Source organism: Aptenodytes forsteri, unplaced genomic scaffold, assembly GCF_000699145.1.
Source record: "Aptenodytes forsteri isolate BGI_AS27 unplaced genomic scaffold, ASM69914v1 Scaffold212, whole genome shotgun sequence".
In the NCBI taxonomy this organism is placed as follows: domain Eukaryota; kingdom Metazoa; phylum Chordata; class Aves; order Sphenisciformes; family Spheniscidae; genus Aptenodytes; species Aptenodytes forsteri.
The window spans coordinates 3,732,709-3,755,802 of record NW_008795487.1 but is presented as its reverse complement, the minus strand read 5'-3'; the positions used below and the strand labels follow the sequence as shown (position 1 = coordinate 3,755,802).

General features: G+C 42.0%; 1 protein-coding gene across 1 annotated transcript in view; it reads left to right on the top strand.

Annotated features, from left to right (window-relative positions):
• DHRSX (dehydrogenase/reductase X-linked) overlaps positions 1-23,094 on the top strand; it is a 137,150-nt gene that overhangs the window by 73,972 nt on the left and 40,084 nt on the right. Inside the window, exon 4 of the mRNA XM_019472617.1 lies at positions 11,802-12,009. Coding sequence (XP_019328162.1) covers positions 11,802-12,009 — 208 coding nt within the window. The remainder of the gene's footprint in view (positions 1-11,801; positions 12,010-23,094) is intronic.

Sequence of the window (23,094 nt, the reverse complement as noted above, 5' to 3'; positions counted from 1 at the left end):
TATCTCCATGAATATGTATCCTGTATGTATGTGAAGGTATGTGATATTTGTTGTGGGCCTGTGTGAACCTATCAAAAAGCCAAACATTTCAAGATGAATTGAGGAAAGTTCTAACATTATACAATAATGCAAACTATGAAATTAACATTGAAATATTATTAGACAGGTGATTCGGCATGAAATACTGTGCTAGGCAAATAATCAACACTACATCTAACCTAAGATCATTATGAAATTCAGCAGTTTTCCAGGTGACTGGTGATTTTTTAAAAAAATGTATCTCCATCACTTGCGCTCCATCACTTGCCTAGCTCAAGGATCTAGTTGGAAATTAAATTAATACGAAAATCTTGAGTTTCTAAGTATTCTCCTAGAGCTAGACACACGGGTCCCACAACAATTTCAGTAAGGTTTAGGTATCCAACTAATTCAGGCACTTTAAGAAATGTTACGTGAACATTTAGGGCGTTCAAAATGGAGATTGGTGCACTAGAGTCACCTCCTCTCTTTTTGTTATAGCTGATTTTAGCATATACATTTAACTTTCTAATTTCTAATTTAAAAGGAAAAATTTGGTTGAATGCACGCATTATTTCACCTAACAAATAAAGGCCTGTTGTGCCATTTCTATGCTTTCTGCATCTCTTGGTTTTTAAAATAAACAAAAGATATTAAAGATGCAAATAGAGTATTACATAAACATTTTTTTTTAAATATAATGTGCGAGTGCTAAAAAGAGAAAAATGCTATGACACAGAAAACAAATTCCTTTTCTGTGGAAAAAAAAAAGGGTAAGCTAAATAGCTGAACTGTGAGCCACAGAAAGATGGATGCAGTACAAGCAGTTTAGAAAACTTAATCTGACAGAAGGTCAGAAGAATATGTCTTCTAGTCCGCTAATTAGCAATTGGGTGCCAATTTTTTGTTTTTTGTTTTTGAAAAAAACTGTGTCTTTGTACAGTCGAAAAGCATTTAGCAAATTACAGCGTGTACATTAGTGTAATTATGTAATACATTCATTAAAATGGTATTGCTGTTAAGACCCATTAAGAAAGATTGCTATCTTCCTGTGGTTGCAAAAGGGACAGATAGTAAAACACTTCATAAAATTCCACGAGCAGTAGTCACTGTTTCATGCCAGAGAGGTTTTTTTCTAACTTGAAGTCAGTCATTTTTTCTGTGTGCTAGAAATGTTTCTCAGCACCTTGTAGTTAATGTTTTTACTTATACATTGTTTACAGTACTTAACGATCTTAAAACCAAGAGAGCTAACACCAAAATCACAACATCTTTAGTGATAACAGAATACCTATGGATACTAAACATGCACAGTCTAACTCATTAACAATGAAATACCAACTACCTTCTCTGTTGCAGTTCATTGAATGGTTTGTGATTTTGGCTACAGGTTAGGAAAGGAGGGGGAGAAACCGATGAGGACATTTAGTGTATTCCGTGGCATGCACACAAACACAAAAAAAGAACTTAGAGATTTCAGGATATTAGTAGCCTATTGTAGACAGATTACAGTTAATATTTTTCAGGTTGAAGCCTATCTAAGCCAATTTAAAATCAATATTTCTGAACTGCTGGCTAATTCAGATGTTCATATTTCGTACTTCGTGGATCATCTGAGAAATCTCAGTCTCTTGATAGAATGAATAAGTCTCTATAAGCTTCCCTCTTTAGTTCCTAGGGCACAATAAAAGCTGTATCAGTAGGTAAGTATGTGAAATATTTTTTTTTTTTGTGTTACCTACACACACGTTCAGCCATGTGCAGTTCAGCCATAATCCTTTGCAGGGAGCAATTTGAGTAGTCCCATGGATGCTGTTATGGTTGATCACATATTAAATTATTCTTGTGTATTTGCAGGATCAGATCTTCAGAAGAAGTGTGAGATTTGAAGGGTGGGAACAAGTGGATATATCAAATACAAACAATTTTATAGGTACCTACCTATTCACAGGTATTATTGATTAGTTAGGTTTAACAATAGTTACTTACATTATGACATTGGGATCTACGAAAAGATCCTGTCCCACTGGACTAGGTAAGAGCCAGCTCTCTACAGCAGCTGCAGGCTACACAGACTATAAAATGAAAAGGAGAGAAACCCCAGAGAAGTGGAAATTCACTGGAGAAGGCCTTGAGGGAAAGTCAGTGAGGAGGGTTGCTGTTGACTCCAGTGGAACTTGGATTTCATCACAAATAATGCTTCTCCTCCAGCCACACAGGAAGGCTGTGGTGAACTCAGGATCTGGTATCTCTTGAATCTCGTTCCAGTGTCTTGATTACAGCATCATGTTTTGTCTTTATCCTTCCTCGAAGACAAATTAGAGCAATACGTAAGCAAAGCTGAGATGGAAAAGGTGTAGAGAGACAGGGAGAAAGAGAGAGGAGGATAAGCAGAAGGGCAAGTGGCCCTTTACCTGTATGTAATGGACGATAGATACTAGAAACCATGGGAGAGCTGGGCCTTTGGGAGATGTTTAGAGCTGGAAAAGGTAATTTGAGGTGGTGGTGGGATTGGCTTAAAATGGATATTCCATGGATGATGGGCAAAACTAGCAGATTCATAAGGACACGAGCATGCAGCATTAATGTGCTCTAAAATGAGAAGATACTCTCAGAGCCATATTTTTTGAAGAAGCTCAGTGCATGACAGGTGCCATTTACTTAGATTTTTCAGAAGAGGTCATTGTTACAAGAGAGGTGACTGGAAAGTATGGGGAGGCTGGCTGATCACACACTGCTCTTTACAGGTATTAGGTGCCTTGGGTACTGGAAGTAACTGTCTGGGCACGTGTCAGAGCACCATGATACTGCTGATGGTATCCAACCCAGCTTGTTCAGAGCAACCAAGGATTGTGCAATGCCAACATTTACCTAGCACCCAGATTTTTACCAGCAGTCATCAGATAGAGCTTTTATTATACTTGAATAGCATTGTTGTCTGCCAGAATGATATGTATCCTATATAAAGATATCAGATTTCTTATAAAAGGTTTATTTTTTTATTAGAAGAACTAATAAGTTAGAAGAGTAACTTTAGGCTACTTCTGACTTTCAAACTGTAAGGATTTCATTCATGAAAATCCTGACTTTTGTTTGATACTATCTTTGTCTTTCTTATTATTTCCAAAGCTTTTTCTGTGTCTGATATCAAACACTTTGTGAAAAGGGAAATATCTCAGGCTCCACATGCTGCACGTTCTTGACCTATTTGCTTTTATGTCCTGAATGTGAATGTTTTATCAGTGGAAGACAGATACAAAATTCAGCTATCAATGGATTAGGAAACCCAACCGGTTCTACTTAAGTGTGTGAAACATTTGCCACTGGCTTTTCTGAGAGGCAGGAGTGAGCCATGTTTTATTCATACGTAATCCTTTCATAGTTTTTAGGTAAAAATAATTTTTGTACAAGTTGCAAAACAAGATATTTTACTTCTAAGAGAACTTGCTATTGAATTAGAAAGCTGTGACTGACTTTCCTGTTTTCTGATTGTGAGTGGGATAACTCACTGTTGTGCCAACCAAATACTTACTGAGCATATTTTTCATAAACAAAGGGTTTTTTTTCCAGCCAGACCCAATTATGAATGCTCTGATTTATTTTAGTGTGAAAACAAAACCTCAGTTGTGGATCATATTTTCTTCTTTTAACTGACACATTTTCCAGGGAACTAGCCTGTGCTTTGTGTGTTCCCTAGGTAGCAGCATGACATTGAATCAGAAAGTGAATCTGTTTTTAAGGAGGTATTGCAGCCTGTTCAGTTTTCTTCTGAACCTACAAAGATTTGTTGTTGTTCTCATAGTCCTTGAATGTGGATTGTCTGCATTTTTTTCTTTTTTTTCTTCAACCTACTGATAAACTAAGAGCTTGTCTTCAGTGGAAAGATGCATTGCTTTATCTTCTTTGGCGTAGCTAATACAGTCCACTTCTCCCTTGTGAGCATTAGAGGTAGATCTGGGAGCACTAGCAGTAGACATTACTCAGTTTTCAGTTCTTTACTAGTTAGCCAAACTTTTAATGTTTGGGCTAAGACTTTCCATGCCAAGCATTTGCCTAAGGCTAATTTATTTTTATTTTATTTTTTGTTATCCAGATAAAAGAGTTCATCTGTTTCCAAGAATTACAAGAAAAACATCTTTGGGTGGGTTGTTTTTTTTTTAATGTCAAAAATGATGACGAGTTTCTTTAGAAAGGCTCTGGTGTTATCACAGTTTGGAATGGGGACTTGAATGCAGGCAGTTTGTGTCAGAGGCAGATGCACCTTTCACCACCCATGGAATATTCCCATGCTGGGTTGAGTCAGAAGCCTGTTAAGCACTGCAGTTTGAAAAACATCTTTTACCTTTTCATCGCTAAAGATTTTGCCTGTACCAAGCATGTCCTGAGTCGAGACTAAGCAGGTCTTTCTGCTGGAGTCACAACCCCGAGCCGTGGTGGGAAGAACTGCGTGCAGGCAAAGGCACCGGCAGTGAGGCTGGGCACCAGCGTCCCCTCTGCTCCCTGTGGCTACCTCTGAGCTGGGGTGAAGATGGGCACTGTAGCATGCTTCAGGCTCCTCCTGGTTTCTCCACTGTCCAGGCTGGGGACCTGGGTCCTCTGTGATCTCCACAAGAAGTTTCTGTCCCATGAAAAGCAGACTACATGGTGGGGAGAGGTGGATGGGAGGTGATGAGTGTCTGGGTTTTACCTTGATATACAGCTGGAACGTGACTGTGGAGCTGGGACGTGATTTCAGCACTCTCAGGACCTAAATGTCTCTCCAGACATGGCTGGTGAGCTGATGTAGGTGGTGACCTCAACTGGCTAGTGACCACATATCTCTGGAAGAGCTGGCTCTTGCATTTTTAGGCATAATGACAAAACCTGTAGTGTGGAAGAGGAAGAATTCTGGTTTGAATGCAGATGGAACAAGACCGTAACTTCCAAGAGAGGCAGATTTATATGAGAAGCCTTGGTGTGGAGAACTGAAATAAAAGAGAGGTGGTTGAGGCTGGGAGGTTGTAAGGGAGAGACAGCAGAAGATGGAGTGAAGAACTGATGCGGGGAAACAGGACTGTCAGGTGGGAACCATTAGGATGGGGGAAAACTTGATGGCAATACGTTTGAGTTTACTGATTGAAAGACTTTTTAACAATTAAACTATGAATGTAGCATATATTCTTGTTCAATATCAGGAAATTCATAGGAGAGCAAGTATGGGGGGAGGGAGCTGGGGTGGGTAGTGAAGACAAAGAGAGGCATTAGACATGTTTGAACTATAAGGAGAGGTCTCAGCCAGAGCTTGCAAGTGCTTAGACACCACATTATTCATGAGGATTGGGTCTTTATCTTGACGGCTAGAGTCTGTTGTGCAGAAACTGATTGAACCTTTTCTTGCAGTGAGGGAATTCTTGGCTGACGTCTTTTTTGCAAGTTTACTGACATTTAACAGAGATGAGAATTATCCCCTCCCCGATGGGGACGTGATTGGAACTTCTGTCTTCTGTCTGGCCACCGACTTCGACATAACTTGTACAAATTAATTCTCATCTACCCCTGCGTCACATCTGGTTGATATTGAAGAGGGAATGAGGAAGCTGATGGGAGCCTCAGAGCCACGGATTGTGGCCCCATAAGGAAACGAGCCTCGGGAGCGAGGGAAGGGTGAGCCAGGCATGTAACTGGCAGATGCCTGCAGGATGCAGAGCGAGATCTCATGAGATTCAGACACAAAGGAGCTAGAGTGGCCAGGTAAGAAAATTAGGGAGAACAAACTTATCGTTTGCAGGGAAGCAGAGAGGCAGATGAAGCTGATATGCTTGTCTGGGGCTGAGCCTCTCCCCTCCTTCCCACACACATGCTGTTCCTTGATAAGATCAGCGTTGGGTCACCAGATTTTGGGGGCAGGGGAGGGAGGGGAGTGCAGCCCAGAGCTTTGGCTGGGAAGTGGCACACTGTTGTTGGCTTCGGCAGGGCTGTGCGTTTTGGCCGGCACGGGGAGTTGGGGGAGTTGTTAGGAAGCCAGCATGCCAAAATGGCAATGGGTGGTGCAGAGCCTCTTGCAAGGGAGCAGGAGATGAGAGCTAGTGGGAACTTGCTCAGTGCTGGAGCAGAGGCTCAGGCAGACTCCTGTGGAGGACCTTGTTCTGGGAAGAGGCAGGAGAGACTGAACCTGTTGGAGACAGCTGTCCGCCACAGCCCGGGGCTTGGTCCTGGTGCTGCCCTGCTCTCGGCAGCTGTTTATCAAACCGGTTTTCACAGCGTCCAGTCCCCTCCAGGGAGGGTCCATGCACTGCGGGACACTGTCCAGCCACTGGTGCCAGACAGGCTAACAGCAGATGTCCTTGCATCTCCCCTCGGAGGAGGGGACCTAGGACCTAGAGGACCTAGAGTTCACACTGCATTGGTGTGGACTGGGTGTCATCTAGGTGTCATCGTTACACTATGGGATAAAATTCCTTGCTTTGCTTCAGTTTCCTCCTGGTTTGCTTTAGAAAACTGCATATGCATATATATATACAGGGCTCCAGAAGATATTAGGAAGTGCAAGAGTCTGAACTACCTCCACCAGTCCCTCTGGGGAGATAGGAAATAGGACCGTAGCATTGGAGAGCTGTACCAAGTTTAATTTGTATTTTTTGTGTTTTTCTTCTGAACTGTTTGGATTTTTGCCTTTTCAGCTTTCATATACTGTTAATCTGGCTTCTGTGTGTGGTCCTGTCTAGACTCATAACACTTTTCTGGGATACCAGTAGGTGTGCAGCATGCCAGCGCTGGGCTCTGGGTTACAGACCTAGCTTAGCAAGCAGTGTGTCGCAGCAGTGCTGTAAATTCACCTCTCTGCAGCCCGGATGAGGCATACCTGTAAAAAGCAGTTATGTGAGTATGGCTGTGTCTCCAGTAGGCGCTTCTGGGGGCAATTCTTCTAATAAGGCACTGCACCTTCTTGTTGCTCACTAGCCAGGAGAGATCCACAGGACAGGCATATTCTGGGATAGCATAGCCCAACTGAACGAGGTGGAATGAGCGATCTAATACAGGCAGCCTAGCCAGGGGATGCTGCTATATGGTTATTGAGATGTTCACTCCACTATAGATGTCCCTATTCAGGAGAGAAGTGGGCTATGCTATTCTGTAGCTAGATAGATCCACCCATAGAACTTCTGGTGTATGGGTGTGCAGAGCAGAGCGGTTTTGACACTATGTTAAGTGAAGTGGGCCGCCTCATGTGGCTGCACTCATGGGATGGAAAATGCTGCTAAATTAATCAGCTACACCAGTACAAAGCCTGTATGGAGAAAAGGCTTTGTACTTTTACTTGGAGTTACTGTCTCTATTAAGTTTTCCCCTTGGGAACTTTTTTTGGTATAGTATGCACCTTTTCTGTGTAAATAGCAAGAATTGGGTGAATGTGATTATATAGGTTCACCTCCTGCTGTGAAGGTGTTACATGTAAGTGTATGCGGCTGACCTCTTGCGTTGTCAGCCCAGCCTTTGGGTTGCTGGGGGTAAAAGGACTTGCATGTGGGGGCACTGCCTCCAAACCTTCTTCTGTGAGCCTGGCTAGGAAAGAAGACATTTTGTTCTGCATGTGAAAAAGAGATTTTAAATCTTTCTTTTGTAGTGAGTTTGAGAGAACTACCTTTAAAAAGCGCCAAGTAGCTCACTGTAAATAAACCTAGATGAGTGAAATACTTGTATTTTTAAGGCTCTTAAAACAGATTTTATAATGGAGCTGAAGGATGTCTTTGCAGTGGGAGGTACAGGAATTACAGCAATGTTTACCATCATCTGCAGTACAGGCAGGCATGGTACAAATTCTCCTATATAATCCAATAAAAATACGGTATGCCTGGCCTGTAATATTTACAACTGTCATAAACTTTTTGGTTATGCTGTGTGCACTATCAGATCCATTATGCTCTTCAAATCACATAGGACTAATTTATTGATGTATCCCAAACCAATAGTTTCATTAGAAACTTTTACAGAAAATCATGATAAATGACTGTTTACAAAGACAGTTCTCTTGAGGTGTATTCATTCTTGGAGAGAAAAATATGACTATTGCCTAGTCATAAAAGTAAAAAAGGATAGAATTTTTTTTATTCATTATAGTTAATTAAAATGTGTATGATTTGAACATATTACAATAAATGCATAACCGTAGCACATTGGAATGTATTACTATGTCTGTAAGAAGAAGAGTTGTTCAGCATAGTTGTGCAGCAAAATATTTTCCTTATTCTAATTTATGTCTACTCTTGCAAAATCACACGTTGATGTGTCATTTAGGCAGTTTTCTGCATGCATACTGTCAATCTTTTGCCTGAATATTTCAATAACAGCTAATCAATTACAAAGTAAGAGCTCATGTTCAGTTTACTTATTAATTCATTTTCTAATGCCGTGCTGATATTAGTGACATTTTTAAAAATAAATCTTCTGGAAACAATCCAGATAAATCAGAGGGAAAAACATGTAAGAAAATTGTATCACAACTGAGGTGTTTGACGTTAATGGGCTGTGTGCTGCCACTTCAAATTTCACATGCACTCCAAAAACCTGAGGAGACTGACTACTGATAATTAAAATCAGAAAGATACTGGGTTGTATGGATTCCATACCAGAAGAATAAGCAAAATCATTCTTAGTTTACAATGAAGAGGTAAAGGTAAAAAAAAACCCACAACATTTTTTAATGTTTCAAATACTATCGGATTAATTGAAAGAATTAAAAATAGAAGGAACTTTCATTCTTTGAGTTACCATTTGGGGCCCTTGAGTAAAGCTGATGATGTTTCTGGACAAACGAAAATCAATAGCATGCCACTTTCAGTATCTACTGAATGTTAGGTAGTTAATAATTTAAAAAAGAGAGCTTTCTGCTACACTTACAAGGTTTCCCCTTTTGTCAGAGAAGCAGCCAGGTTCAGTTGCCTGTTGGGTATTCCTTTGTACGCTCACTCTCGGTGAATTAAAATGGCTTCTCCTCAAATAAGAGAAACTGCCCTCAAATTGCAGGGCAAGATTTTCTGATACCCTTGATATGAACCACCTCAAAGATGAAAGCCTTAAAAAAAAAATATTTCAAAGATGTTTTGGATTAATATTATTTGACCAGCTCTTGAAGACAAAAAGGGAATTGTAGCAGCAACAAATGCAGGCAGACGTGATTGTGCCTGCTCAAGGACTTGACCACAATTTCTGCTTAGAGGAAGCTCCTGAAGAATGAGCAAAATAATTTTCGGGAATGTGTATCTTAGCAGTTGTGCGTTGCATGAGTGTAAATTTTTTCCATCTCCTGACCTGAGCTCAGATCTGTTTTCTGCTTCCAGGACGTGCAGAACAGATGGTGGAGACTAATTGGGGTGGAGGGCAGAACCTCTATGTGCTGTTGAAATCCCACGCCTCTCCGGAGGTCGAGGGGGCAGTTGCTGTAGCACAGGCATCCTCAGGGCTGATGTAAGCGGTGACAGCCTCCCGGGGTTTGCCTGCTGGTCGTGATGCAAAGCTGAATGTGTGTAGCAGTCATCTGCTGCACTTCTCTCCAGACAAATTCCTCCATCCCTCCGTCTGACTCGGATGGCAGAAGTGTGTGTGTGCGCATGGAGGTGCCTATAGTGAGCCCTGCAGCAGCCCCATCAGACGCAGAAGCAGCATTTTGGGTTCACATCAGCTTTGCTGTGGTAGGGTTGTTTTATGTTGGCTGCCTTTTCTTGGGCTTGCATTTTACCAGTGTTGCTGCAAATAGACCTCTGGCAAACTGCTTCCTCCCGCCTTTTCCAAGTGTCAGAGCTTTGGAGGGCAGGATGGGCCTGAGAGAGATGCAAATTGTTTCCTTGTACCAGCCCGGGTGCTCAGAGATGTGGTGCTGTTCCCATCTGCCCTCCGACAGCTCGTGCTAAGCCCCGTCTCTGCTAAAACTCGCACTGTAGCAGGCTGAGACTTGGTCTGGGAGCTTGCGGGTTGTTGCCCTTCTCGCCCTTTCCTTCTTCTGAGAAAATAATAAAAAGTCACAGCAGGACTTGTTTCACCTTTCTGTCTGTCTGTAACCTTCACACCAGTGTTCAGTCCCAGCCACTGCTCTGGATGTCATTATAGGCCGCATATGCAGATTATGGAGGAAATGGAAATCTGTTTCCAACTCTGTGAGCAGTTGCACCATGCATCAGAGTAAGTGCTGCTGAGGAAGGAGAATACAGTGGGACACCCCACCAGACACCCTCTAATTTGCATCTTTCCGTTGTTAAAGTTGAGATTTGTCATGCAGAGAAACCACACCCGGCAGTTGGGTTTTCCCATCATTCTGAGGGATCTGGGAGAGTGGCTATAATGACAGAGAGAGATGCCAATCAGAGCTTTTGTAGAGCCCCGTCATGTAATTTGTGTTGTGTCTCTTCTGTCATACCATCAGCCAGCGTCGCTCATGTTCAGTCTTAAGGTCTCCGTATGCAGGTACACTGTGTTACACCCAAACCTTTTGTTTGCTCTGTCGTCTTCTCTCATTTCTTCCCCTCACGCTGCTTCTCCAGTTGTTCCATTAAGCAAGAGGCAGCCATAGGTGAATCGATATGGGGTGTTGGCCATGCTGAAAAGATCCTGAAAATATCTCCTCCTCAGCCCAAGCAGCAGTAACGAAGCAGGACTGTCAGGTGGTGGGACCCCTCCAAAGAAGGAATGGTGCAGATGCACAGCATGTGTAATTTAAAATGGTAATTTCATATGCCATCACTGGGCTGATGTCAAGAAATGGGACGTTAAAGGCTTTTTAGTGGACACATGAAGTAGCACGAGGATGAAGCTGACTCTCACGTCTGTGAGCAGAGGTGGCCTTTCTGCTGTATTGTATCCATGTGTTTTAGAGAGAAGACAAATGGCCTGCAACATTATTCTCCATGAGCCACATCCATCTACATATAAATTACAAAGGTCAGGTCCATTTGTACGATAATTAAATTTTAATAAAATAAGAATAATTTATAACATTCAAGTCCACATTATAATTATAGCGGGATAGCTATCCCCCACACAGCCTCAGTACACGATATAGTTTATGCATGAGCTCAGGATTCTCTGCAAGATGCTGAAATCAACATTGTGTGCTAGGGACGTGGATACTTGTTTTAGGCACTGAGTTTGAAAACTGTGGTTTGTAGAAATATATGCAAAAATATTGCCAAAATAAGCATTCAAAAACTCATTTCAATATGCAGCTGCTTGTAAGCACAGTAATTAAGATATATTGGGTAAATTTACTACATCTTTTCTCACACACACCAGTGAGGTAGAAGTTGCAGATTTCAGACGAAGACTCAACAGATCTTTAAACTCCAGCCAGGACTCAGCAGAAAGTCATCTGGGAGAGCAGGTCTGCTGCTTAGCCTGGTCTTGTCTCCACTGCTCTGAGCTCTTTGATGGAGGGAATGTTGTTGGGATCACACCTATTATAGATGGATTAATTATTGTTGTGGCTCTGCAGCATTGAGTTCCGGCACGACAGCAATGGGTTAACTCAACTTTTAATGTCTTCAGAACACTTTTCACAAATGAACCCATTTATCCTTGCAATTCTGCAGGGAAGGAGGGAGGGAGGGAGGGAGGGAGAGAGTCAGTCTACCTGTTTTCTGGATAAAGGAACTGAAGTGGGGATTTTGACATTTTTCTTGGCAGGAATCAATCAGTGTCGGCTTTACACTTCATATGCCATCACCAATCACTCATTGCTCTAAATGCCGTGCTCCTTCTAGCTTGCTCCTTCTCTGAAATAAATCAACAGGTTTTGCCTCTACTTTATCCTCCAGCTGGGGTGATGCTGGTCCCTGAAAGGAAGACGGAGGATGGGTTTGAGGAGCACTTCGGCTTGAACTACTTGGGACACTTCCTGTTGACTAACCTCCTCTTGGATACGCTGAAGCAATCAGGAACGCACAGTCACAACGCTAGGATCATCACTGTCTCGTCAGCCACCCATTATGTAGGCAAATTGCACCTGAATGACTTACAAAGCAGGTACTAATCCATTTTTGGTATTTACTGGTCTGCAGTAAGGGTGTGCAGATTAAACTCCAGGAGAATTGTCACTGAGTACTGAATCTGGGGGGGTTTGTTGCCTTTTTTTTTTTTTTAAATGAACAGTGATTCTCAAGCAGTTGCTAAGTATCTTTCAGACTTGAGCAAAGCTTGCAGCTTTCAGTCAAAGATGCAAATAATTACAAAACCTTGTAAATTGGGTCTTTTATTCTGAACCTTGAAAGCCTTGCTTCCTTTCTGATGCTTACACTGTGGTGATGGTTGTGGTGCAGAGCCTGGACTCCTCACTGCCTAATCAGGGAGACTCTCAGTAACTGGGATGTTTTAAAATGGCTTGGGCGAATGCTAATAGACTTCGTCCTCAAGTGAATGCATACATAGAGGCCCTGATCCTGCCCTCAGATGGACGCAGACAGATACCTGTGGCCGCTAGCTCCCTGCCCCAGCACTTGGCTCTGGGGTGGCAGCTAGGCCCGGCTGCCTCGCAGCTTCACCCAGCCCACACGCTGCCTGCTGCTTCTTCCTCCCTGGCAGCTCTGCCCACTGGCCTGAAGCTCTTGGCACACCATCCTCCCTTCCCTCTGCCTCTGGTCTCTGCCTTGTCCTGCACCACTCCTGACGTTCTGGTCCCCCACCTCTGCCTCCCTCACAGCCCTTCTCCAGCTTCTCCGCCTGCCTCCCATCCCCGGGCTGTGTCATCCCTCCCGTCCCCGTGGTGCTTGCCCTCTCACACATCAGCCTGGTGGTTCACTGCAAATGCTAGAGCCCCGGCTCTTGTCTGGGTCACCCCCTGCACTTCCCTGAGAGCTTACCGAGATCCAAGTGTGCAGCCGCCTTGGGTTTTTAACCCAGTAAGATGGGTTAAAATGCATGGCCATATTCTGTCCAACTACTTTCATTTAGGAAAACTGTGGGTGAATGTCTATGGGATATTTCTAATATTAGGAAGACGTCAAACGATGAGGTAAATGTCTCTGGTGTCATACAGGAACCGTGTAGAGTTGTTTAGTTAATTGAGGAACGGGCAGGATAACTGAGATACATTTCAAAATTTCCCCATGCAGTCATGTGTGGCAATTATGTGCTTACTAACAGGCTCAAACAGAGCCTGTCTTCTGATCAGCTCCCGAGTGTTTCTGCCTGCACAGAGCCAGTTTGAGTTTTGCCTCATTTCCATGGAGAAATTATGTCTCTGTCCTTTGACAGGGACTTCAGCACATGTTCAGAGGCACCTGGCCCAAGGTTTCATTGTGGAACAAAGACTGAAATTAGAGGGCTGGGCTGTTTCCACTGCAGACATTTTACATATGAATGCTGCATTAAGCATGTCAAACTTTCTGTTTGTCTTCTGATTACATGCTACAGCATCAGTTTTATTACAAGCACATTGTTTAAACTCTGCAGGGTAGTCGCAGTTTAATCTCTTGCTCGTAAAACAACCACAGGAAATTACCCTTACTCTTCACTTGATGTATGTATTCATTGTTTCTGATGGGCATGTGCTGCATGGCACCACGCAAGAGGGCTAAGGGGAGTGTAATTAGTATTTCTTTGGGCTAAAGTGCAGAATGCAAAGTTAAATATGGCTGTTCCATGCCTCTAGATAATAGTAGTTTCCTTGATGATAGCAAAGCCTTGTACTGTGCCTCTTTAATTTAGGGCCATCCTTACCTGTGATTCATCATTATTAACTCATATTTTAAAGGAACCAGAATGTTTCAGTTAGGAAAGTTATGGTTGAGCATGAACATGACCAATCCGATGTAAAAAATAATAATATACCAGTGAGATCTACCTGCAGCTTTTGTGCCAAACTCTGCCCTTTACATTTCAACTTTATTGGTGTAAGAAGAGCCATAAAGGACGACATACTCTGGCTGATTTTGCCTGCTCTTTCCCACATGGATGCTCTGAATTGCTCGGGGGCAGCAGCGGTGCCTGCTTTCCGAGCACACAGGCACACCGGTGGGACCCAGAGGGGGCTGTGGATTCAGCTCCAAACCTTTTCTTGGTTCAGGAGGAAGAAGATACTCCTGGTTTGTTTTTTTTTAGCCTAACTGCTGATAAGCCCCCACTCGGGTGAATAGTTAGTTATTGCATAAACGGTGCTGCTAAAAACAGTGAGATCGGTTGTGTGTTCGAGTGTGTGCCTACAGGATGAGTGGGTGGTTTAGCAACCCTGGAGGACTGTTGCAGGGTACCATACACAGGCATTGCCTACACCATGAGGCCTTGGAGATGCCTTGTGATTCAGAGCAGCATTTAAGAGCTTTAATGGATGTGGTAAAGACACCCATGGTGAGCACTGTGCTATGATAGTGTTCCATGAATTGCCACAGTTTCCCAGTGATGCCATCCCTCATTTTTGCCGCTTGTGTGAATGGGAAATCTTTCTAAAAATTTTATGCTGGCTTTTTCCTTATTTTGAGTTGCACTAGCTGGCCATAATTCATTTCACACTTGGGTGTATGTTCCCAGATTGGCCAGTAGTCCTTACCTTACAGGGAGGCAGCAAAACAATTTGAAGTAATTTATTCACAGTGGAGAAAGGGGGCTGTACTCTGTGCTGGAAAAATTACCAGTGGCAGCAGACTGAATTGTTTACCATGCCCTTGTCCCGTTATTCCTAGATTTTGTTTGGGCTAGTGTCCGAACTGGAGGTGAGTGACGGTGGCAGAGGAGGGATCCATCCATCAAACATGGCAGAGAAGGAAAGGCAGAAGACTGTCCTGACATAAAGGAGACAGTAAACCAAGGCTCAGTTCTCTGCTTTATCACAGAGTTTTCTATGGGATCGTTCTCCCGCTCAGCAGGCTCTGGCTTGGCAGTCACAGTTGTGGCCATTGCTCCCATTGTACTTGCTGCTCAGAGTTGTGCTCTGAAGCCCGAAGTCATCCATATCACAGTGACCATAGGGCAACAGCATAACAAATAATTGTTGTAAGGTCTGTCCCATGAACAGTATTAAGTGCAGCTTGTGTTACTGTCTTCCACCTTTCCTTTTTGGTTTGCTTTCTGCCATCTTACCAATCTGATTCATCCATGTTTCTCTTTTCAGCTCCTTTTTGGTGGGAGGGTTGTTAATTTTTTCTTGATTTTCCTTGCATTTTACATTATTTTTCTTCCTGTGTTATCTCTCTCTTCATGCCTGCCTACTTGACTTCTGTGTTCATAGTTTCATCTTCACCTGTGTCCTTTGAGCTTTTTTGTCTCCGTTGCCTTTTGCCTCCCTATCTCATTTTTCCCTCTTTTTTTTGGGGGGTGTCTTATTTCCGCCCACCAGTTCATTTTCTCCTCTCCATTTATCTTCCTTTTATCTTCTCCCCCTAGCCCCAGTCCTATTTCTCCTCTATGAATGTCTTTTCTCCCCCTTCCTGCCCATCCTCTTCATGCACACCAGTAAAAGAGACAGGGCATGGGTACATCAAGGCAGGACAGAGCTTGTTCCAAACTGGCAGGGCATAGCTTGTTTCATGTGTGTTATTGAAAATGCAAACGCACAAAAGCAATGACTGTTCTCCCAGTTCTTTTGCTGAAGGATATATGAAGAACATCAAACACCTTTGTGGTCTTTTAGATCCAGACCACTTTCAACAGCAATCACATGAGTCGACAAAGGGATCCCTAAGGCAAATCATTCTCCTTCGTCCCTACTTCGAATATGAGTGTTTTCAGGGAGGTGAAAGTTTAACAGAAACGCTATCTGCAAGCGTTTCAACAGTGGTGATTTCAGCAATTACATGCTGAGGGTAGTACACTGTGGACTCTAACAGCATAGCTAGGGTGTCCTTTTTTCCTCTTTTGCCTGTCTTAAATAATACTTTCTAAAGTGAGAGAAGAAAAAAATATGGTCATGAGAGAATATGGCTGTCTGGTTTTAGCAAAAGTTTGAAGAACATTATGCCATCCTCTTGGGTTGAGATAGGCTTGAACAGTGCACTGGAGTTCATGGTGCTCTTACAAGGCTGGGATGGAGGGCACTCTTTCAAGTACTCTACCTATCAAAGTAAGAAGGAATTTTAGGAAAATAAAGAAAAGATGAGCTTATTCCCTTCCCCAGGCTGTGGGTCACACCTGAATATGTTCCCTTTCCCGGGGGTAGCATCTTTGTGTGTTCTGTCTAGCTTTGTCTCCATGACTAACTATTCCTTTCATCATTCTCTCTTTTTGCATGCCAAATGGGCCCTGTAATACTGTGAATCACAGATCTATGAACTCCCCAGCCACAGTAACACAGCTCCTTTTCTGGTTCACGTCTCCTGTATATTCAGGAACAGTTAGTCACACTTCTTCTGCTCTCTTTCTCTTCTCTCTCACTGCAGAAGGAGCTGATGTTTTTTGTAACTCTCCAAGCTGGTACAGTCCCCAGATAATTTCTGTATTTTTTCCCTGTAACCCTAGTGCATGAATCATGTCAGAGACAACAGAGATTGAATGAAAGGAATTGCAGAAATCCCGGCTGCCATATGTGCTTCTTAGCTGGTATAAAATAGGGTAGACAGCTCTGCCCAGGACCTGGGATAATGCTGGGGAGAGGAGGCAGCTCTAGTTTATCTATCTCTTCTGCTAGGCTGTTCATAAGGGCTGTAACAGGAGGTGCCACATACTGCTGGGAAAATCTGTCTAGCAAAGTCCCTGGAGACCTCCTTTTCTTGGATGGGTGGTGTCCTTCATCCTCACGTCTTTTGTGTGTGTGATGTTTGTTGGTAAATGAAGTTGTATTAAGTTTGGGCAGAAAGTTGAGGATTTTGTCCCATCAGCATTGCTGAGATTTTAAAAATATTGTCCATGAATAGCAATGAAAAATTAAAATGTCAAATTACTTTTGGAAAATATGAATCCATTTTTCAGACCAAAACCATTGATTTCAGTGATTTCAGAATATTTTATTTCTAATTTATTTGTAAATTGAAGTATAATGTTGATCAAACTGAAACTCCAGACTTTAATTTCTAACTCATCCTGTTGAAGTAAGGTATCTCCATCAGTTTCAGATTACTTTTTTTTTTTAAGCTGGTCATTTGTTTAAAACAGTTTTTTTCCCTAAGAATGGTTTGATGAGTCAACATTTTCTTCAAAGCTTTTTTTTTTTTCTTTTAAATTCCCAGTTGGTTCCTTCAGTGCCTTTTCACAACTGACCTATCACTTGTAGTTTCTTAATTCTCTCTGACTGGAAGAACTTATGGGATGCACAATATCTTCAATTCAAGCAAAAGCAAACATGAAGCTGATGTAGCATAGTAGTAGCATAGTACTATTGTTTTATTTCCAAATTTTTAAACAACAAAGGAAAATTTGTAAAAGGGAGTAGGAGGGATTTTAAATATTACCCTTTTATTAGTTAATCCATTTTAGTCAGTACAGAAGTCTTTCACAGTTACATATAAAGACCTGTGTCACTGGACTTCTGCTTAATAAAATGCTATGAAAACTACAGAAATTGTAATTATAACAGATTGTTCTAGACAATAAGATACATGTTATTACAGATTATATTTTACTCAAGGAATATATGGGTTTTTTTGAGTTGTATTGTTTAAACAGCTTCCCCACAGTGACTTTTATTACATATTCTGGTTCTATTTGCAAGATAAATCATGTGCCCTTGACAGGACCAAATGCCAACTGCAGCACACTGCTGTATTCAGTTAAACATCTTCCTGCAGCAGGTTACCAAGTTTTCCTGTCTATAGTTAGATGATAAGTATTCAAATGCTTAATGCACCTACATAAGGGTATTTCAGTCCTTCTTTGCAAAATGTTTTCTGTATAAATGCAAAAGGATTTGCTGCTTTGCAGAATGATCCCTTGCTTTTGCAGCAATTAGCATTAATTGCAAAAATTTACTTGCTGGCCTGGAATATAAGTATATTGGTGAAGGCACAGATCTCAAATTCTGTAAATTAATTAAAAAAAAAAAAAGTGGGCTATTATATCAGCAGACCAGTTCATCAATCCAAAAGACAGAGTTTTAGTTCATATGCAGCATGTGGTTTATCCCTGTTGCAGGCCACAGGTGATCCCTAGCCATTCCTGCAACCAATAATGAAGAAATGTTTAAGTCAGGATGCCAACTTTGGAAAGTTTTAATTTTACATTTACCAGTGTATTTTCGTTCTGTTTAATCAAAATACTTTTAGGGTTCATTGGTTTCTGAAGAACAATAACACAGTGTAACACTACCGTCACAAAGGTAACGCCAGACTTCAATGTATTCAGGGAAATTAAATGTAGCTACTTTGTGTGTCACAATGTTAAATTCCTTCTTGTCTAAAAGGGATTAATGGTCTTAACAAAGGATTATTAATAATGGTTAATGATTTAATAGGACACTGTTTCTGAACGAGTTCAAAATTGCAGCGTGTTGGGAGGTATGTGATATATGGGCGTTTCTGCTGCTCAGCCTCTGCCTGCAGAGCGGGTTGGGTGGGTGAAGTGAAGTGAACTCCCTGTGGCACACAGGACAGTGGATCTCGCAGACGTGCTGTTTTCCAAAACGGCGAGATGGTTCAATGGTAATTTGAAAGTTAATGTGCTGCACTCGTGTGACAGAGAAGGCAAAAGGGACTTTTGCCTGGGAGAATAGGGAGTGGAGATAGCTTGTCACCCTTGAGAGGGGAAGGTTAGTTTAACATCTCCCTGTGAGCAAAAAGACTCACTAAGGCTGAGTGAACCTTAAAAGCTTTGGACTTCAGATCCTGGGTGATTATTCAAATGATTTTAGCATTCCTCTCAATTGCTCTAACTACCACCATCCTCATAGTACCTTTTCAGTGGAGTTGTCCTTCGAGCTGCCTAGCGTAGCTGGGGAAAGCTGGCACATGTGCCTGTAAATCCCTGGAATGACATGTTAAGGGAAACGTTCAAAATGATCAGCTTGCCTTCCACAAATCCCCTCTGGGTTCAGCCCTGCTATTGCTCCTGGTTCTTCACAACCGTACGTCCCTGATCTTGCCATGTGCATTAAGGATTACAAGCTGTAGTGGAGGGAGGCAAAGGCAGACCTCTGCCTCTGCAATTACAAATGATAACTCTTAACCTTTTTCTCTGCTCTCCGTCCTAAACTTCTTCTTTCAGCAAAGGAAAACTTTGTCTGTTCAAAAGCAGACCAGGCATTTGAATACTTAAACCTGTGAAGGAAAGTTGGTCTTTTGATTAAATCGAGTTCTCTATAAAAAATGTGGGGTTTATGAAAAATATACTTTCTAAACAAAATAAGTCACTGTAAAAGTGAAATATTTTAGCCCCCAGGAGTTTTAATACTGCCAGAATGTCTCATATAGTTGCAGCTTCATTGATCCATTTCTTCTGTTCTCGTTATGTGTCAGGTGCTGCGGTTCTCCTGCATTTCTTGTCATGGGAGGTGGAGGCTGGCTGTACACAGCACCATGTCAGCCTCCCAAGAAGGACAAAGACCAAGGAGCACTGTGGCTCACTGTAGCTTTCTGAGAAGCTCAAAAGCTTTTAACAGTGATGCTAGCTATAATATGGCACTGCGGAAATGTCCAAATTAAAATACTGTGAGTTTTGCATGAAATCTTTTGGTTGTCAGCTCAAAGGGGGGGGTGTTCAGTATCTGAATTACCACCAAAAATCAATCAGTCTGCCAAAGCAGCAGAATCTTTTAATTCTTTTTTTCAGTGAGAGCTGGGGCAGGGCAGCTCTGTGACTCTGTGTTGGTTTTTCAGGGTTTGGACATGAAACTTCTCGTCATTTCCTGGAAAGCCAAACCTGCCTGGCTTCACTTGCTTCTGGTGTGTTTGCAAGTGGAAGAGACCTCATGCGCTCTGGCCCCAGGCCATGCCATGCCCTTTCTTAGGAAATGCTTGTTTTTCCATTACAGACCTCTATTTACAGTGTTCCAGGGTATAGTATTGGGAAATTTCCAGACATAGTATTGGGATATTTATAAAACAAAACAAAAAAACAACTCTAAGGCTAAACGGTAGAGAAAATTACTGCTGTCACTGTCACTTATGGTACTCTGAAATAACCATTTTGCAATGCTGGCTATGGACCGCTTTGAGCCACTGTATGTTACTCATTTCTAGCAGGTTTTTTTTGTGTGCTGAAGTTGACTTGTTTATGTTCCTTAAGTAAGACTCCCCTCTTCACAGGCCCCTTTCATACGCTTATTTAAATCCCGTATCTTTTCTGACAGCAGCCAAGGGCTGCTGGTGATGTATGGTCTCACACGAACAAAAGCCTTTCCTGCCGTGTCTGGGCTATCAGTCATTTCATGGGTGCAGAAAACTTCCACATTTTAATATCTCCTGTACGTGTTGGCGTTTCAGCCGTATTTCTTCTTTAGGTTAGCTATCTTCCAACAGAGGGGAAGACTTCTCAGGACTGTTTTTAACAAATAGTTGACTTTCTTTATGAGCTTGGTCCTTGTACTGGGAGTTAGTCAGTTTTACCTCTCAGTTTGAAGCTGTGATACTCATATCCTCACTACTTAAGAAAACTTTGAAAAAGCAGAAGTTGTTAGATTGTTTCAACAAACAAAAACTGATTTTCAAAATTATTTTGTTGTGCCAGACTTGATGGTCTTGTGTTGCGTCTGTGGACAGAGAGTGATGGCATGGGACTTTCTGCACAGTATTTATAGACACCTTGGAGGAAAAATGATTTTGCAGTCTGTGTGTACGTTCAAGCCATGTTTGTCCTGGTAAGACAGACCAGCCCTTCAGCGTGTTGAACATTTGCACTTGCAGAACACATTTGACGCCTCCTCAACTCCAAGGCAGTGCAGTGGGTTCAGCCCATCACGAAATGAAACCTTACCTTGTCTTCACATATACACCAACATATTTCATGTAGTCTACTGAAAATCTGCTAACCACATTAGGTGAACTGTGCTGGATTTGAAATGGCAGCACTTTATTACACATAACCAGACCCTACGGTTCCCTCTCAGTCCCAGAATGAAAAGCCCAGAATCTGCAGTTGGTCTGGAAAAGTCTACACCAGTTTTAAAATTATTTTATAGAAACAGAAATAAGATTTGGGATTGGCCAAGTTATTCCTGGGCCATTTTATGGCCCTACGTGCATTCTGGTGGAAGAAACCGTAAGAAGACCCATTGCTTCCTTCAACTTAAAAGCTCTATTGCAGAACAGCTAGGAAGCCTTCCACCACTGGGTGTAGAGTGCCTCAGAGCTCTTCTTGATATAATCCAGAGATAATCTTAAAAGATGTGTGACAATCTTCAATAACCTGAGATCCAGATTATCCAAGAGATATGTGGCAGTGATGTTTCCCCATCACTCAAAAGGGTCACGAGGACACAGAATGTAAGTCTTGGAGCCTTGATCTGTTTCTTGGCTGCAGCAATGCAAAACCTTGCTTGCTTCTATTTATTTACTCATTCATTTGTTTGATGGAGATTTTTAATTGAATGAAGGGATACCATTATGCTCAAATACCACTTCAAATATTAGCAAGTACTTAATACTGCATCATATGAACCAACTGTAGAAAAATGATGCTTCAGAAGAGGCAATTTATATCATCCTTTATAAAGAGATATATTTTCTGGGACAATGGAATTACAGTAATTAGAACTTGAACTTGCCATCAATATTTAAAATCATCAAAAACATTTGAAATTAACACCAATTTTATGCAAACAGAAAAATTAGTCTTTTTTTGAGATACTGATTCTGGTGAGACTTTGAGAAGACCAGCCTTTGAGTCCATGTTTCATACATTTGAGAACTGTGCTGAGCATGCAGCAATAGAGCTGCACACAGCAAGGCAATCAGTAGAGCAGGAGGGCTCTTGACATCTCACCTCCTGCCATTAGGAGGAGGGATCAGCCAAATGAAAAATGATGCATTGATTCCATCTGGATGACAGTAATGCCCAGGATGACAAGCCCCTGCTTATTTTGCCTTTCATAAATATTTTTATAATAAAGACTTTCCAGGTTCCTTCACTAAATGCAGTCCTCCAAAGACAGTAAGTTAGTTTTTGTTCACTCTGTATTTCCTACAAGCTCTAACAAGGGACTAGTCACTGAATGCTATGTATTTATACAGTGGAGTGCTGAAAGTTGGGAAGCGTGGCTTTAAAAATCCCCACAACCCAGCTTCCAGCTTGTGGCTCCTACTGAACTATGGATTAAGCACAAAGCAGGAGTCACTGACTTGTAGAGAAGTCAGCTACTGCTAGCGAGAGCATGACCAACATTTGAGAGGGAGAGAGAGAGAGAGAATCTCCCAGCTCTGAGCCTCTGCCCTTATGCTTATCCTCTAATTTTAAGAAGAAAAATGCTATTTTACCACTGTTGAAAGATTTCGGAGAAAGCCCGGTTTTGGCCAGAGCTGTGTGTGAGCAGCACGTGGCACTGAGGGGCTCACTGCAGGGGGAAGCTCTAGACGTGGTTGGTCTTTGTGGGTCAGAACTAAAGGGCAAGGTAGGCTGCTCTGAAAGTGCCACCTGCCTCTGGCTGCTTAAGTAACCCTGGTGCGACCAGCTAGGACGTGAAGGGTTTGCTTTTCAGCTTCTGTAGAACCACTAATTTTATTTATCAGTCTTGTAGCCTTCCTTTCCAACGTGTCCATCACAGGGTCATGAGGGCGCTTCGGGAGTCCCTAATGCTTGAGTCCTTAGTCACTCAAATTACAGCTACCAGTGTATTCAAGTTCAAATACACGGGGGTATGCTAAGGCTACCTTGACTGTTTTTTTTTTTTAAGGCTACATATCAAGTATATGAAAGAAATGTACATGAAGAAGTGTAGTTATTCAGCGAACACCCAAAGTACCTAGGCACGTGTATGAAATGGGTGACTATACGGTAGCCTATAGCAGTAGTTGGTAACAGGACAGCTACTGTACAAAACTGTAACAAAATCTGAGTAAATAGATACAGTAACACTTTAGATTTTAGGTTTGTTTTACTCATGCATATGCTTGTTTCTTTCAATTGGCAATTTTCAGTTGTAATACACCTATTCTAATTTCTCCAACTCTGTCTTTTCTCCATTTCTGTATTTTCCTTTTTTTTTTTTTTTATTGTGGGAAAAACCAAACTTGTAAAAACACACAAAAGGTTTCATGG